This window comes from Lissotriton helveticus, chromosome 4_1 (genome assembly GCF_964261635.1).
Source record: "Lissotriton helveticus chromosome 4_1, aLisHel1.1, whole genome shotgun sequence".
NCBI lineage: Eukaryota > Metazoa > Chordata > Amphibia > Caudata > Salamandridae > Lissotriton > Lissotriton helveticus.
In genome coordinates, this window is record NC_136063.1 from 1,442,237,024 (window position 1) to 1,442,252,337 (window position 15,314).

Consider the following 15,314-nt stretch of genomic DNA (forward strand, 5'->3'; position numbering starts at 1 on the left):
TAGTCAAATGTATATGTGTATAAATATATTTTATTCATTTTAAACCTTCATATGGCTTAGAAACCATATCAATGTTTTTACAGTATTATTTTATACTTCTGCTTTTAATGTATGCACTTTACTTAACTATAAGTATTGCAATAATATCGATCCATTTCTCTTGTATGAGAAAAGAGACTGATCAATAAATAACATCTTTTATTGAACACGCCCGTCTCTTCCTTTTCTCTACAATCTGATGAGACTAAGAATGCACGTACTGACTGAGTAAAATAAATTGCCTTTTGTTCACACGACTCTCGAGATACACTCTTGATTAGGGGAGAGCAAAGTTGTCATGTTCTATGGTTGTCAGAAACTAAATCCCTTCTTGTCTAATCAGGGAGGTTAATTCCTTCCTGAACATTCGAGAAAGTTTCTAGTGAACTCTGAGCTAGCTGGCAAACCCAAAACTTTAAGTCTAATATCGACAGTAGTAGACCTAGTTAACGTCTGGTCTAGGCCTATACTATTGAAGGTATTATTCCAATGCGCAGAGCCTATTGGGATAATAGGAACTACACTACAACTTGAGGAGCGCTGTAACAGGTTATTGTCAAGCACAGGGCAATAATGAATTTTGGTCGTAGACTGGGACGGTGGTCCTCGGAGCAAATGATGAACTTATATAACTCTATCTGCTATTCTAAGGTGGCGTACGGTGCGGAACTCTGGGGGTTCGCCAATTTGGAGAAATTGCAGGTAGAGGAGAATAAATATATGAGAAGGCTCCTTAAGGTCCCAAAGGGTGTCCCTGCTTACATTGCCCACGAAGAGCTGGGGGGGCTTCTTAGAGGACAGGATTCAGGTTAGACCTCTGTTAGCATGGCTAAAGATCTGGGACAATCCAGAGGCTGAACTGACCAGGCAAATAATTATGGATTGCCTAAGCAGGGATAGGGGAATGGACATTCCAAGGCTGAAGTCTCTTACGGTCACTTTTGAAAAAATTGGCTGTAAGGATCTCTTCTTAAACCAGACCAGAGGTGTAGGCTGGGATAAGGCTAGTGTGAAGAAGAGGTTTACCATCTACAAAACAGCCTCTAGAGAGGAGAAGGAATGGGGCAAACAGTCAGTCAGAGCCTATGGCCTAGTGAGGTCTAGCGAAGGAATGGAACCGTACCTTGCCCTCACATACAATGCTCAGGACAGATTTTTAATGACACGTTTTAGGCTCAACCTTTTACATTATTTATTAGCTGATCCAGCAGGTTTTACTAATTACGTAGAGCCAAAGGGCCCCTGCGGCTGCGATCAACGATCTCCGTAGGATACCCTTCATTTTGTACTATTATGCCCTTTTTATTCACTGCCCAGGCGCCTGTATTTAATTAACTTGCTGAAGAAAATGAAATTTAGGCATGCCAAGGTTGCCCTTTTACATTTACAAATGGGGCTAGACTCCCTGACCCTGCTCTTCGTCACAAGTTTTTTAAGGCTAGCACTTAAAATAAGAGAGACAAGAGGATCTGTGGAAATGAGTGCGGGGTAGATAAGGGACTAATGAATTGCTACGAATTGTAATGAATACTCCGGTGCCCTTTTTCCTTTTTAATCTTTAGTATAGATGAAAAGAATATGTGTATTATTAGCATTTTTATCTGTACTCTCATGGTGTTTTGTATAATGCCGAATAAAGAAATTTACCTACCTATCTACCTACTTTTCTAAAATTGCCTTCACATTGCATCTAAATGCAGCATGATGCCATCTTGCAAGGAGTCAAAATAACATGTCAATGATGGCCACCCACAACTATTGGTTTTGCCAATGTGTGTGATGCAATTCTGGGTATACAGTCAAAATATCGAGTTAAAAAAATAGAATTGCAGTAATATCAAATTAAAAATATAGAATGGACAAAATATCGAATGGACAGAATATAGTCAGCAAAAATATCAAATTTAATGGATAAAATATTGAATGGACAGAATATAGACATCAAAAATATCGAATTTGAGGTAAGTAAGTTAATATCGATTTACACAAATATAGAAAGTCAAAATATCGAAGTATATCATATAGGTATTAAATATATCGATTTTTTAATAATATTAAAAAACAAATAAGTGTTTTTTATGTTAGTATATGTGTGAAAAGTGTATATTTATTTTATAATTTATTTTAAGTAATTAATTTTATGGTATTTAATTTTTGCGTAATTTAATTCTGTAGCGGGTTGTGGGTTTATAGGGGAATAGGGAGGGAAGTAATTTAATTATAATTATTTAAATGTTTTAATTTATTTATTGGTATTTATCTTGAATCAATTGTTAAATATTTTGTAATTGGTAATTAATTTAATTATAATTGGTAATTAATTTTTATTAATTGCTTAATTGATAATTATGTTAATTTTATTAATTTATTTTCTGTAGCGGGTTGTGGGTTTATAGGGGAATAGGGTGGGAAGTAATTTAATTATAATTAATTAAATGTTTTAATTTATTTATTGGTATTTATCTTGAATTAATTATTAATTAATTTTTAATTGGTAATTAATTAAATTATAATTAGTAATTCATTTTTATTAATTGCTTAATTAATCATTATGTTAATTTTATGGGTTGTGGGTTTATAGGGGAATAGGGTGGGAAGTAATTTAATTGTCATTAATTAAATGTTTTAATTTATTTATTGGTATTTATTTTGAATTAATTGTTAATTATTTTTCAATTGCTAATTAATTAATTGTTAACTGGTCATTAATTTGTATTAATAGGTAATGATTTTTAATAAATAATTTGTAATTGTATTTTAGTTGATTAATTATATATTATATTAAATTGGTAATTATTTTTAATTAATTTGTAATTGGTATTAATATTTAATTAATTTTAATTAATTTATGAAGTATTTACTTTCCCTACTGTTGCACTCTCTGGAGTGGGAATAGTAATTTTTACCCCTACGCTATCCAACGCTTTCCCTACTGTTGCACTCTCTGGAGTGGGAGTAGTACATTTTTACCCCTACACTATCCAACGCTTTCCCTACTGTTGCACTCACTGGAGTGGGAATAGTAATTTATACCCCTACGCTATCCAACGCTTTCCCTACTGTTGCTCTCTCTGGAGTGGGAATAGTAATTTTTACCCCTACGCTATCCAACACTTTCCCTACTGTTGCACCCTCTTGAGTGAGAATAGTAATTTTTACCCCTACGCTATCCAACGCTTTCCCTACTGTTGCACTCTCTGGAGTGGGAATAGTAATTTTTACCCCTACGCTATCCAACGCTTTCCCTACTGTTGCACTCTCTGGAGTGGGAATAGTAATTTTTACCCCTACGCTATCCAACACTTTCCCTACCGGAAGGACACAGAGAGTCCGCCTCCCCCCGTTCAGATCAGAGGCCACCGAAGTCATCTGCGGCGTTCCTCAAGGCTCCTCGCTCAGCCCAACACTCTTCAACGTCTACATGAGCCCCCTCGCAGCCATCGCACGCCAGCACAACCTCAACATCATTTCCTACGCCGACGACACCCAGCTGATCCTCTCCCTCACCAACGACCCCGCCACCGCCAGAGCCAACCTGCACGAAGGGATGACGGACGTAGCCAAATGGATGTCGAACAGCCGCCTGAAACTGAAATCGGACAAGACGGAAGTCCTCATCCTGGGATCATCACCCTCCGCCTGGGACGACTCCTGGTGGCCCCCCGCCCTGGGCAGCGCACCCAAACCCACAGACCACGCACGCAACCTGGGCTTCATCCTGGACTCCTCCCTCTCCATGACCAGACAAGTCAACGCCGTCTCCTCGTCATGCTTCAACATCCTTTGCATGCTACGTAAGATCTTCCGATGGATCCCCACCGAGACCAGGAAGACGGTCACCCAGGCCCTCGTCACCAGCCGTCTAGACTACGGCAACTCCCTCTACGCCGGAACCACCGCTAAACTCCAGAAGAGACTCCAGCGGATCCAGAACACCTCAGCACGACTCATCCTGGACATCCCCCGCCGCAGCCACATCTCCGGACACCTGAGAAACCTGCACTGGCTCCCGGTCAACAAGAGAATCACCTTCCGGCTCCTCACCCACGCACACAAAGCCCTACACAACCAAGGCCCAGGATACCTCAACAGCCGCCTCAACTTCTACGCTCCCAAACGCCAGCTTCGATCGACCAGCCACGCCCTCGCCGCCGTCCCCCGCATCCGAAGAGCCACCACAGGAGGAAGGTCCTTCTCCTACCTGGCAGCCAAAACTTTGAACTCCCTTCCGACCCACCTCCGCCTGACCCAGGACCAAGCACCTTGCCTTCAGGAAGCAGCTCAAGACCTGGCTGTTCGAGCAGTAGCGGACCCCCTCCCCCCAGCGCCTTGAGACCCTCCGGGTGAGTAGTGCGCTATATAAATACTTGATTGATTGATTGATTGATTGATTGATTGATTGATTGACTGTTGCACTCTCTGGAGTGGGAATAGTAATTTTTACCCTCTCGCTATCCAACGCTTTCCCTACTGTTGCACTCACTGGAGTGGGAATAGTAATTTTTACCCCTACACTATCCAACGCTTTCTCTACTGTTGCACTCACTGGAGTGGTAATAGTAAATTTTACCCTCCCGCTATCCTACGGTAAAAATATTGTTTATTTTTTATTAATATTATGTTCATATATATATATATGTATTAAAAAATCTAATTGTATGTTTTTTTACTTACATTAATTATTTATTAATGTTAAGGGTATTTAAGTATTTTAAGTATGTTTAAGTTAATTATATTTATTATTTCATTAATTTGTAATTACTTTTAAGACATTTAAAAAAAATTGATATTTTGACTAACTATATTTTTTACAACGATATTTTTGATTCGATATTTTTGTACTTACCTGTTTGGAGATAGGAATTCGATATTTTTGCATTCTATATTTTTTCCTCGATATTATGGTAGTTCTATAGTTGTGTCATCGAGATTATGTCAGTGATCCAGAATTCTGCATGCATCGGCAAAGCCAATACCTGTAAAGCAAGACTTATTTGATTTACCAATGATTTTTATTTCCTTCTATTCCTTATCTCCTTGATTAACTTACACTAATTGAGTTCTAAAACTACAACTGGTCTTGTACATGTTTGAAGACTCCCTAAGTGTGCACTAAAATGTTAAAAAATATGGTTGAAGAAAAGTAAATGAAACTTCATAGTGGAAATGCGTTTCGTCTTAGGATCTGAAACAGTTTTGATATTTTACACTTTACCTGCCCTGATCGATCACCCTGTCCCAGCATCCAAGAATATCACATGTGCAGTACACAACTCACAGTAGTACTGCATCTATCAGTCCAAAATAAAAAGGGACTATTTAACAAAATGTACTTACTTTCTCTGAACAGTGTGGCTGGTGGAGAACTGTTTGACAGAATCATTGATGAATCATACCAACTAACAGAAATGGATACCATCCTGTTCATAAAACAGATCTGTGAAGGGATCCAATACATGCATCAAATGTATATTATTCATTTGGACCTAAAGGTATGGTGAACATTGTCATATACATACGCGGCAATTTGCAACAATACGCTCTAATTAATTGTGTGGTACTTGCACGCTGTGGTTCTTCCTCCTTATCTATGTGTGTTTCTATGTTTGCTGAAGATTTGTTCAACGTTCTTGTGCATTTTGTATTACAGTTGATGTTAGGGGTTGAAGTGAGCCATATCTATGTATTAGTCAAGCTACAAAGGGTTTTTATGCAACAATTGCAAATGTCTATTGAACGTTTTGCAACACCCCTAAGTTTTTCACTTTGAGACTTCCACACACAATTCAGGAGTTGTTCTACAATTTATGTCTCACATATGTTTTAGCAATAGCAAAGTTGTTCTTCATAAAATATATTTTACAGAACGCAGATAATATATTTTCCTGCACAGTGCCTGAATAGGAGGAAATGCTCAGGGAAAGGTGAACTTGCACAGAAAATATCTGCGAGAAAGTGGATTATTAGTTAAAGTGGATGGTAGTCTTCTTCAAGTACAAATGGCCCTATATCGTACTAAGTCCAGTTAGGTCTCATTAATTTAAACCTGAGCTTAATCTTAGTTAGCTGTAGCAAAGTGCAGGCTGAATTTAGGAGAAATATGTAAAGCATTTATCAATACCAAAATAGTTAAAACATAGAAAACACAATCCACTAACAACCCCACTCCAATTTATAAAAACAGACAACATTTTAATAAAAAAATGACAAAAATATTATCTAGGGAACCAGAAGTATGATTTCTCAATGTTTAGCTGTTTCTAGCTCTAAAAAGCACAAAACGCCAACCATGGGTATATGATTGGGCTAGACTGGGTCAAAGGCAAAAGTAAAGGCCAAGCATGAAGGAACGCGAGTCGGATGAAGGAACGTGTTTACCTTCCATCTTAGTCTTTTTTCTGGAGAAAATCCTCGTCAATTAGATTGTCAGCAGGTCGGGTGCCAGCTGGATCCCAGGAGGGTCACGTCTACGGGGGCCAGCTGAGCGCAGGACCATGCTGGGAGCCTCAGCTCAGGCTCTGAACATCCAAGGTGGGAAAATTCATAGTGGGCGAAGTCTGAAGATCAGGCCCAGGAAGGTGTGATTGTCTTGGCACGGGTGAAGTCCTCCATGGTTGGACTTAGTAAGTTCTCTGGAAGTCAAATTCCTTTCAGCTGGTTGAACTAGCAAGTTGCATTCGACTTGCAGTTTGACGTGGGCAACTTCGGCTTGGTGGCACTCAGGTGATAGCCTCTGGTTACTTGTGTAGAAAGTTTGAGAAAAGTTTCTAAGTGCCCAATCTTCCAATTTTTGAGGGAGAAAGAATACTGTTGGGAATGGCCCTTTCTGCAGGGTCATGCCAAACGTTCTGCCTTCCTCCTCCCCTTGTTGTTGCATTCGTTTTTGTTGGCTTTAGGACTCTGTGCACTTTACTAAACAGTGCTAAAGTGTTTGTGCTCTCTCCTTTGAACATGGTAGAATTGCCTTATACCTAAAAGTCACATTTAATTTACTTATAAGTCTCTAGTAGAGTACACTACATGTGGCCATGGTCTTTAAATTAAATGTTACTAGTGGGCCTGCAGCATTGATTGTGCCTCCCACTTAAGTAGCCCTTTAAGCATGTCTCAGGCTTGCCATTGCAGAGCCTGTGTGTGCAGTGTAGCCTGTCATTTTGACTCTGTAAAAAAAAACATTTTGCAAGGCTCAAACCTTCCTTTTTAATACATATAAGTCACTCTTAAGGAAAGCTCTAGACAGCCCTAAGGGCAGGGTGTAGCGTATTTAAAAAGTTGTACATGTACTTTTAAATTTTACATGTTCTGTTAGTTGAAAACCCTTAAATTTGTTTTTCACTACTGCAAGGTATATCTCCCCCAATAAGATAACATTGGAGTTGTCTCATTACATTTTATATGTATAATTTCCCGATGGGTCGAGATAACTTGCTCATATTTGGTGTCTCTGGAATCCTAATTTAAAATCCTAACTTTACATTACAATACTTAAAATTACACTTTTAGAAAGTTGGCATTTTCTTGAATTAGCCATTTGGTGCCTACAGCCTGTCTCTGGTCACAAGGCTGGGTGTAGTTGGCAATTGGGCCTTGTGTATTCCTCCTAGACTGTCACACACAATGGGAGCTTAGCTTAGACTGAATGGACCATCACTGGCAGGATGGTAGGGCCAGCCTCACTTACACCTGAATAGTCTATGTCGTGTCTCCACACAAAGGGTTGCATACCCCCTGTTGTTAATCTGGAGCTAGGGCAGGAAAGGCAGGACATCTCTGCACTTCAAATGCATGCCTCTAGAATCCTCTCCTGACTTCATAGGCACAACTGTCTATAAAAGAAGGACCTCATACACCACCAGTATTCTCTGGACCTGTTGATACTCTTCCAGGAAGAAGCAGAGCCAGATTAAACCCTATAGAGGCCCCTAGGCAGTCAAACGTTTGGGGCCCCTATTGCAAATTTTCTCCTAATACCCAATGCACAGGATTTGTTTTTTACAAACTGACAGCTGCCAGAGGATGTGCTTCTAGGAGAAAAACTGTTATGTAAATCTTATGTCTCTGGTTTATGTACTTCATGTTGTATTTTGATGCGTTGTTGCGGGGCCCTAAAAGGAGTGGGGCCCAATACAGTTGCCTACTTTGCCTATTTGGTAATTCAAAACTGGGAAGAAGGACTACTGTACTGCTGAAGGACAGTCACTCAGCTGGAGTGCACTCTGCTGTGCTGACCTTTTGCCTAATGCCCTCTCAACTGAGTGAGAAGGACTTGTCTTACATCTCTTGAACCCAGAACCCAGATTAACTGCAAGGGCTGGCTTCCTGATGTGAAGCCTCAAGGACATAACATGCTTCCAACAACCTTGCATCTGCACCTGGACTCTGCCATCTGTGAGTCTACCCTACCAAGTGATGCCACCACAGGAATTGACCCATGGAATTGGGCTTAAGGTGCTTGCCAGTGGAACCGATGCATCTTCTCTGCTAAGCTGCGCATCCCTGAGCAGAACCAACGCATCTCCTCAGGTGAGCGGCATGTCCCTGAACAGAACCGACGCATCGCTGCTGCAGCGTTAGTTGAAACCATCACAAAGACCTGCATCACACCCGCAGTCCACGGGACTGACGCACGCCCCAAAGGCACGGCGTAGTGCAGAAACAGCCCAGGTTGTTGCATTTCTCTTCGATGGGATCCTCGACGATGACACAACAAGACCTCGCACCACAGCATTGCTGCATCTCCGAACAGATGTATCGCTTCAGCTGTGCTGGGCAGGCGCCTCTTCCACGCAGATCCTCGCAACACTCTGCATCCAGGATTTAAAGTAGATTGTTCAGCTGACCTAACTGGGCCCCTGTAGCTGGCCCATTCTGCATCATGGTTGGCATAAACTTGTGACTTTGTCCCAGTCCGGCGCAACCAGATATCCTCAAATGGCGCTATGTGCTTTTTGGCCCTATTTTCACTAAAAACTTTCAAATTCAATATTTTCAGTTCTAACATTTGGATTTTTGTTGTTTTGGTCTTGTTTTATTCACCAAGTCAATCTCTATTTTTCTAACCTGGTGTGGGATTCGTTTTGTGTGGTGTGTTCACTGTTTTACTGTTTGAAGTGTTGCACAAAGACTTTACAGATTGCTTCTAAGTTAAGCCTGACTACTCTGTGACAAGCTACCTGAGGGTTTAGCATAGGTTAGTTTGAGGTTTGCTTGTGCCTTACCCTGACTGGGATTGTGGTTGCTGCTTGACCAGGGCTCACACCCCAGTCAATGTGTATCCCAGTTTCCTACAAATACACTCTAACCTCAGCCAAGGGTCAAGGACCTTTTCGGCTTTTTGCAGCTTTTGTGTTTCTAGAGTTTAACAGGAGGCTAGTCAGCTAGCGCTCGTAGTCCAATCTTCAGCCCTAGGTAAAAGTGGGGAACAGGTCCAGCCTTTAGGATTCTTTCCACTGGTTCAATAGTAGGTGCAGTCCTTTATCTGTCTTCTTTGGATCCAGGACTGTTTTGAAGAAGGCACGCAGGGGTGCCATTTTTATGCCTGGCACTAGCTTATGGGTGGGGGAAACTCCCTGGCCAATGGGAAAAAGGTTCCAGGGGCACTTCTACCCACTTTTAATTCATTTCTTATAGGTTTTGACCATGATAATCTAACCGTTCCCTGTTCTGCCATAATCACTTGGCAGAATGTTTCTTTCCCTGGTCAGAGCTCTGGGTACTCCCCTGATGTGTGTCTAGGGAAACGAGGAACTCCATCTGCAAACCAATTCTGGAACAGGTTTTCCTCCCACTGGGAGGGGTGCCACTCTAACTACTAGGGCAACGACAGGGGCAGGCCCAGTTGTGAGTTACATCTGCCTGAGACAGGAGATTCCCCTTTGAAGCTTGTGCAGTTGATCGGCACATCCACAAAGCCATCCTGCCAGGAGGACAGCAGTAGTCCACCAAGCGTGTGCCCTCTTGTTCCCTGTCCTGGGAACCAATCACACTGCCTTGCAGAAAGTCAGCAGATTGCCAGATGACACTTGGAAATTAACTCTGAAATGGCTTTAAGCAGGCAAATGCCAACTTTCTAAAAGTGGCCTTTGTATTCATTTACATTGCTACACAAATATTTAGAATGTGTTATGCATAGAACAGAATAGCACTCTTCCAAGAGGGCCTAAACAAACATATCCCTCTGATCATCAACTCTAGGACTGGTCGAGTAACGTATTGTTAATATACTTGTATATTAACGCTCTTTTATAAGTCAAGTTATGCACTTTCCCACGCTAAGCTGTGTTTTGTATTTATGTTTATGAATCTTCTATAAGATGAGAGGTGCTATTCTTTTCTATGTATAACAAAGGCCATATCTATTGATTAACGTGACTTTCTTCCAAAGTAAAGTGAATTCAAATCACACAGCCACCTACTGTTTTGTTGTTTAAAGTGTTAATAGAGGTGGTTGTTGTCGAGGACCCAACCCCCAGTGTTTAAAATTTCTAAAAGCGGCATTTTCAAAATAGAAATTTAAACTCTGAATTGGCCATCAGATTGAAATTTAAATCACTATTTTAGTCCTTGAACCATGGCTCTAGCTATTTTTCCAAACAGAAGCTATGCATTATAGGGTGTTATTGTGTAACCAGGTGCTTTTCCATGGGAGAGCCAGCCTTGCCACTGTGAAAATTGACTTTGCAGTATTTTCAGTACTAAGACATGTAAAACTTAAGTACACAGGTCCTACGTTTTAAATATCATGCAACCTGCCCCTAGGGGAGTTTAAGGCCTACCTTAGGAGCAACTCATGAATATAAAAAAATGGTTTAGGCCTATGAAAATGTTTGACAGGTCAAATTTGCTGTTTTGTAACAGGGCCAGGCCTGAAGACATGATTTGCTTTGTCATTTTAGTGGTTCCACAATAGATTCTGCAGTGCACTAGTGACATTTAATTTACAGGCCTTGATTACACTGGTTACCATATACTAGCTACTTATAGATAAGTTAAATGCACCAATTAGGCTTTAAAAAAAACTCTGTAAAATGTAGGTTGCAGAAACCATTATTCCTACATTTTCGTTCTTGGGTTGATTAAGAGTTAATATAATTCCTCTCCATGGAGAAAATCAACTTACAATCAGGAAACAATGTCTTCTTCTGTGATATTTCACGACCTAGGAGAAAGGCAAAAATATGGAATTTTGGAAAACTTTGCTGTCAAAAAAATGTTGCCTACTTCGAGTAACATCACAGCTTTTTGTGTGCTCATGTTTAAATTAGTAATAACATAATGTCAAAGCTACCTCCTATGCTCCATCCAGCATGTGACCCCTGTCATTACAATGTGCAGCCCAGTACTTTTTTTTCTATATTGTTATTGTAAGGCTTGCCTTGTATCAGTGTCCAGAATGACAATGTGCTCGGTAAAAAATACTTTGTAGTGTTTCTACCACCATGTTTAGAAAGTAATGCCATGTGATGAACATGCTTATCTACCGATGGAGGTTCCTATGATTAAAACCCGATTCATGAACTTCTGACACTTGTGGAAAATTTAACTGATTTACATCGAGAGTGGTCTAGAAGATGATGTCATCTGATAGACGGTCAGTGCCGTCGAGCGGGTGCATGGATAGAGAAAAGGTCAGAAGTACTTCAAACCTTACAGCATCATAGGGTATCTGATGATGTTAATACTGTGTGCCACAGTTTGTGGTGTATGCACTAGGAGAGCACCAATGTTGATTTTGCCGAATAGTGAGCTGGGTCCATTAGAGTTAACTTATGATTTTAAGTGTGGCCTATGAGTCGTACCAGAATAATGTTTGTTTATATGTAACATACATACATATATGAGGTTTTGGTCAGTGGTTTTCATTGACTGGTCTATTAAACTGTGTTTCTCACATTGCTTCCCTCACAACAGCTTACCGCATGGGGCAGTGGATGAGCTCACTTCGCCCATTGTCTCTACTCTCTTAAAATGATGACATGTTGCTTATGCTCAATGTACTTGTCTGCCAGGGAAATAGTCCACTTCATTGCCATTGTTTGTGCTACAGTGTTTAATTTTGTTTTTAATTCTCTGTAAATATGTGTCTTGTTCCCTTTTGTGAGGACATGGTAACTCCACAGCCACTGCTTCCTGGCCCTTGCTGCTCCTTCTAGCACGCCACGTCCAGAGCAGGCACAGCTCTAACCGTTTCAATTTTGAAATAGATTTTGTCATTAATTCTTAGAAATAGTAAAGTACATTCTAATATGCAGACCATGTACGCGTGCACATGCTGGGGCAGCAATTTTAGAACAAATGCGGATATATTTAATCGCAAAACTACTCCAAGATGGCTATGCATGCACACACATGGCGTGTTAAATTCAGTTTTGCAATTCATTTTATCAAAAAACATTCCAGGATGGCTTCCCAGACAGTCAACTTCGAAAATGTTTTAACATGATGGACACATTACTGCTGAATGTGTCAGCATTGACAAAGTCGGTACCTCTGTGGCTGGATATTAATGGCCCAAACTATTGGTTTTGCCAATGCTTGTCAGTAGGCCTTCATCTGTGCACTCAGGATTTGTAACAACATCCCCGTATCCATCAGGACCACCCCAATACTGCCTCAATTTAAGAAAGAGTTGAAGACGTACCTTTTTAAAGAACACCAAGTCAGATTCACAACTGGACCGGGGAAAAAATACAGCCCTGCTCCGTTCATCTTCTTGTGCAATCTCTCTTTTTTCCATCCATCCATTCACTATCTTTCTACCCTCTCTCTCTTCTCCGTCTCTGATTGCTTTCTCAAATTCTTCCCCCTCCCACCCTCGCTTTCTCCTTATCTTTCCCCTCCCTCCCTACCTTTCTTTCTCCCTCTTTTGAAACCTCCCCATGCCATTTGTAAATCAATTCAGGTTTCCGGGAAATTGACAGTGGCACTAGGAGTGGGCTTGGGCTTTTGAAACTGGCCCATGGCCCACTGGGGATTTGCCCGGTATAATTAAAGGTGTTACCAGCCCTGTTCACAATGCATTAACCTTCCACAACCTAGCTTCCTCCTCGATTGATCATTTACTTTATGCTTCTCTCTGACCAGATACAGTGCTGTGCTGCCTTTTGGCTATGTTTGAACTTTACAAATATTGTATACATGAATATATACATACTTGTTGACACTATCTAGCTCAGTCACTGACACCATTCAATGACTTTAGTTGGATAGAATTCATGTGAAAGTATCAGGTATGCTTTATTGACATTTTGTAATCCCAGAAAGGAAAACGGTTTTTTAAACATATAATTTTTTCTCTGACATTCATGAACCTCAATGAATCCATAGGTTTGTGAAAATTGCTCCTAATATAAGTCTATATCTGTACATAGATGGCAATATAGTCACAAACATGAAATAACTCTGAGTTTATGTGATTGCTTATTGCTGGGGTGATTTCTGTTCTGTAGTAGGGGATCTCTGTGTATAGTCATAATCTAGTGAATAGTCCCGCCCATGTGCGTGGACCCGGAGCAATCAAAAATAATCTCTTAAGGTGTCGAAAAATGCAGAACTGCACAGACACTTAAGAGAGAATTTAAAGACAGATAATGCAGCCTATATCCACAGGCTACACTGTCCAGTACTTCAACTAGAAATTCCACCAAAAATCCACAAACAGCAAAGCCTGTCCAGATTTCCCTTGCTTTAACAGCAAAACCCCTCTGGAATGATAGAGAGGAAGACCTGGACAGACAAGCCCCATAGGCTGCCATTATGTGGCTCAAAACAGGATACTGTGCCTTTAAGAGAACCTTCCAGAACTTCACAGTATCCCAGAATGCACTGCAGGTCCCTTTTACTTCAGTTCTTTTTTCCGGCTCCTGCAAGCAGGACCCTGGAGCATTGAGCTCTCCCGTTTCAAGGGTTTATTGGTGATTTTTTCACTTTCTTCAAGTTATTTGAGTACTTTTCTGAAGTACTTTGGTGGTTTTTCTTCCTGTTTGTCTTTTGGTGCACTCTTTGATTGTCGAAATGCCTGCATTATTCGACAAATGCCCTGAGTGCTCCAGGAAGAAGGCCAAGGTCGGACCCACACGAGGTGTGTATCATCTGCCTTCCCTCTTCTCATGTCGCAGAGGAGTGTGACATTTGTCAGGGCTTTTCTGGCAGGACCCTGAGGGATAGAATGAAGATCAGACTTCAGGGCCTGGAGGACAGAAGGCTGAAGGCACAAGGTGGGTCTGGAGGGGCTTCCTCTGACCATGCTGAGGCCTCTAGGGGGCTCCCCAGGGGCAGGAAGACCAGCAAGCATCACCATTCTACGTCTGTGTCGATGCACCGACTACGGCGTCGGGAGGGATGACTACAGTCTGTTCCCCGTCTCCCCTGGGCTCCGGGTCGAAGCGGCGTCGACGTTCGACATCGAAGGAACTGAACAGACCGCCGTCGAAGTCTCCGTTGACGATTTCGTCGTCGTCCTCGTCGGCGTCGAGGACTCGACGTCGAGAGAGGGACCGGCGTCGGCGTTCGCCGTCGCGGCGACATCGCCGTTCGCCGTCGAAGAGGAGAAGGTCGTCCTCGAGGGGCTCCTCGATGTCGAGAACAAGATCGAGGCATGGGAAATCGCTGTTGAGGCGAAAGAGGTCGCCGTCGAGGCGAAAGAGGTCACCGTCGAGGCCTAGGAGGTCGCTGTCGAGGCGCAGCAGATCGCCGTCAAGGCGGAGGCATTTGACGTCGAAGAAGGGGCGCTCACCGTCGAGGAGAAGAAGCTCGACGTCAAGGGGCCGACGCTCGCCGTCGGGTCGCCGTTCTTTGACGCCAAGGAGGCTTAGAAGGAGTTCTGGCGCCAGGAGTCAGTCTGACAGGTGTCCAGTGCCTTTGGGGGACGCTCCAAAGTCCCAGCCTAGTAAGGAGGGAGAGTCACCGGGCTCGGTATACTCTGTTGTGTATACCCATGCTAGCCCGAAGACAGTTACTCCTCCCTCCTCCTCCGTTGCCAAGAGGACTTCCTCCGCGGGTTCCCACCCCCCTTTAACTTCCTCCACTTCCTCCTCCTCCTCCTCAACCTCAGCCTCAACCTCAACTGCCGGCTGACAAGCCTCCTCCGATTCCTCCGAGGACAGGTTCGTTGCCACGATTTCCGACTCCTCCTAAGGAGACCCCAGCCAAGCCTAAGTCACCCGCCCCGGTCGAACCGGCGGGACAACCGAAGCCAAGGAGGTCGCGATCCCGCTCTGGACGGAAGGGGAGATCGTGCAGTCGTCGCAGATCCTCCCACGAGGTCAAGACATCAC

At 42.3% G+C, this 15,314-nt stretch overlaps 1 protein-coding gene across 3 annotated transcripts in view; it reads left to right on the forward strand.

The window, feature by feature from the left end:
- The window catches only part of MYLK4 (myosin light chain kinase family member 4), a 405,617-nt gene that overhangs the window by 277,428 nt on the left and 112,875 nt on the right, over positions 1-15,314 (forward strand). For all 3 annotated transcript variants that reach the window (XM_078688020.1, XM_078688022.1, XM_078688021.1), the window contains exon 8: positions 5,390-5,531. In XM_078688020.1, coding sequence (XP_078544146.1) covers positions 5,390-5,531 — 142 coding nt within the window. The remainder of the gene's footprint in view (positions 1-5,389; positions 5,532-15,314) is intronic.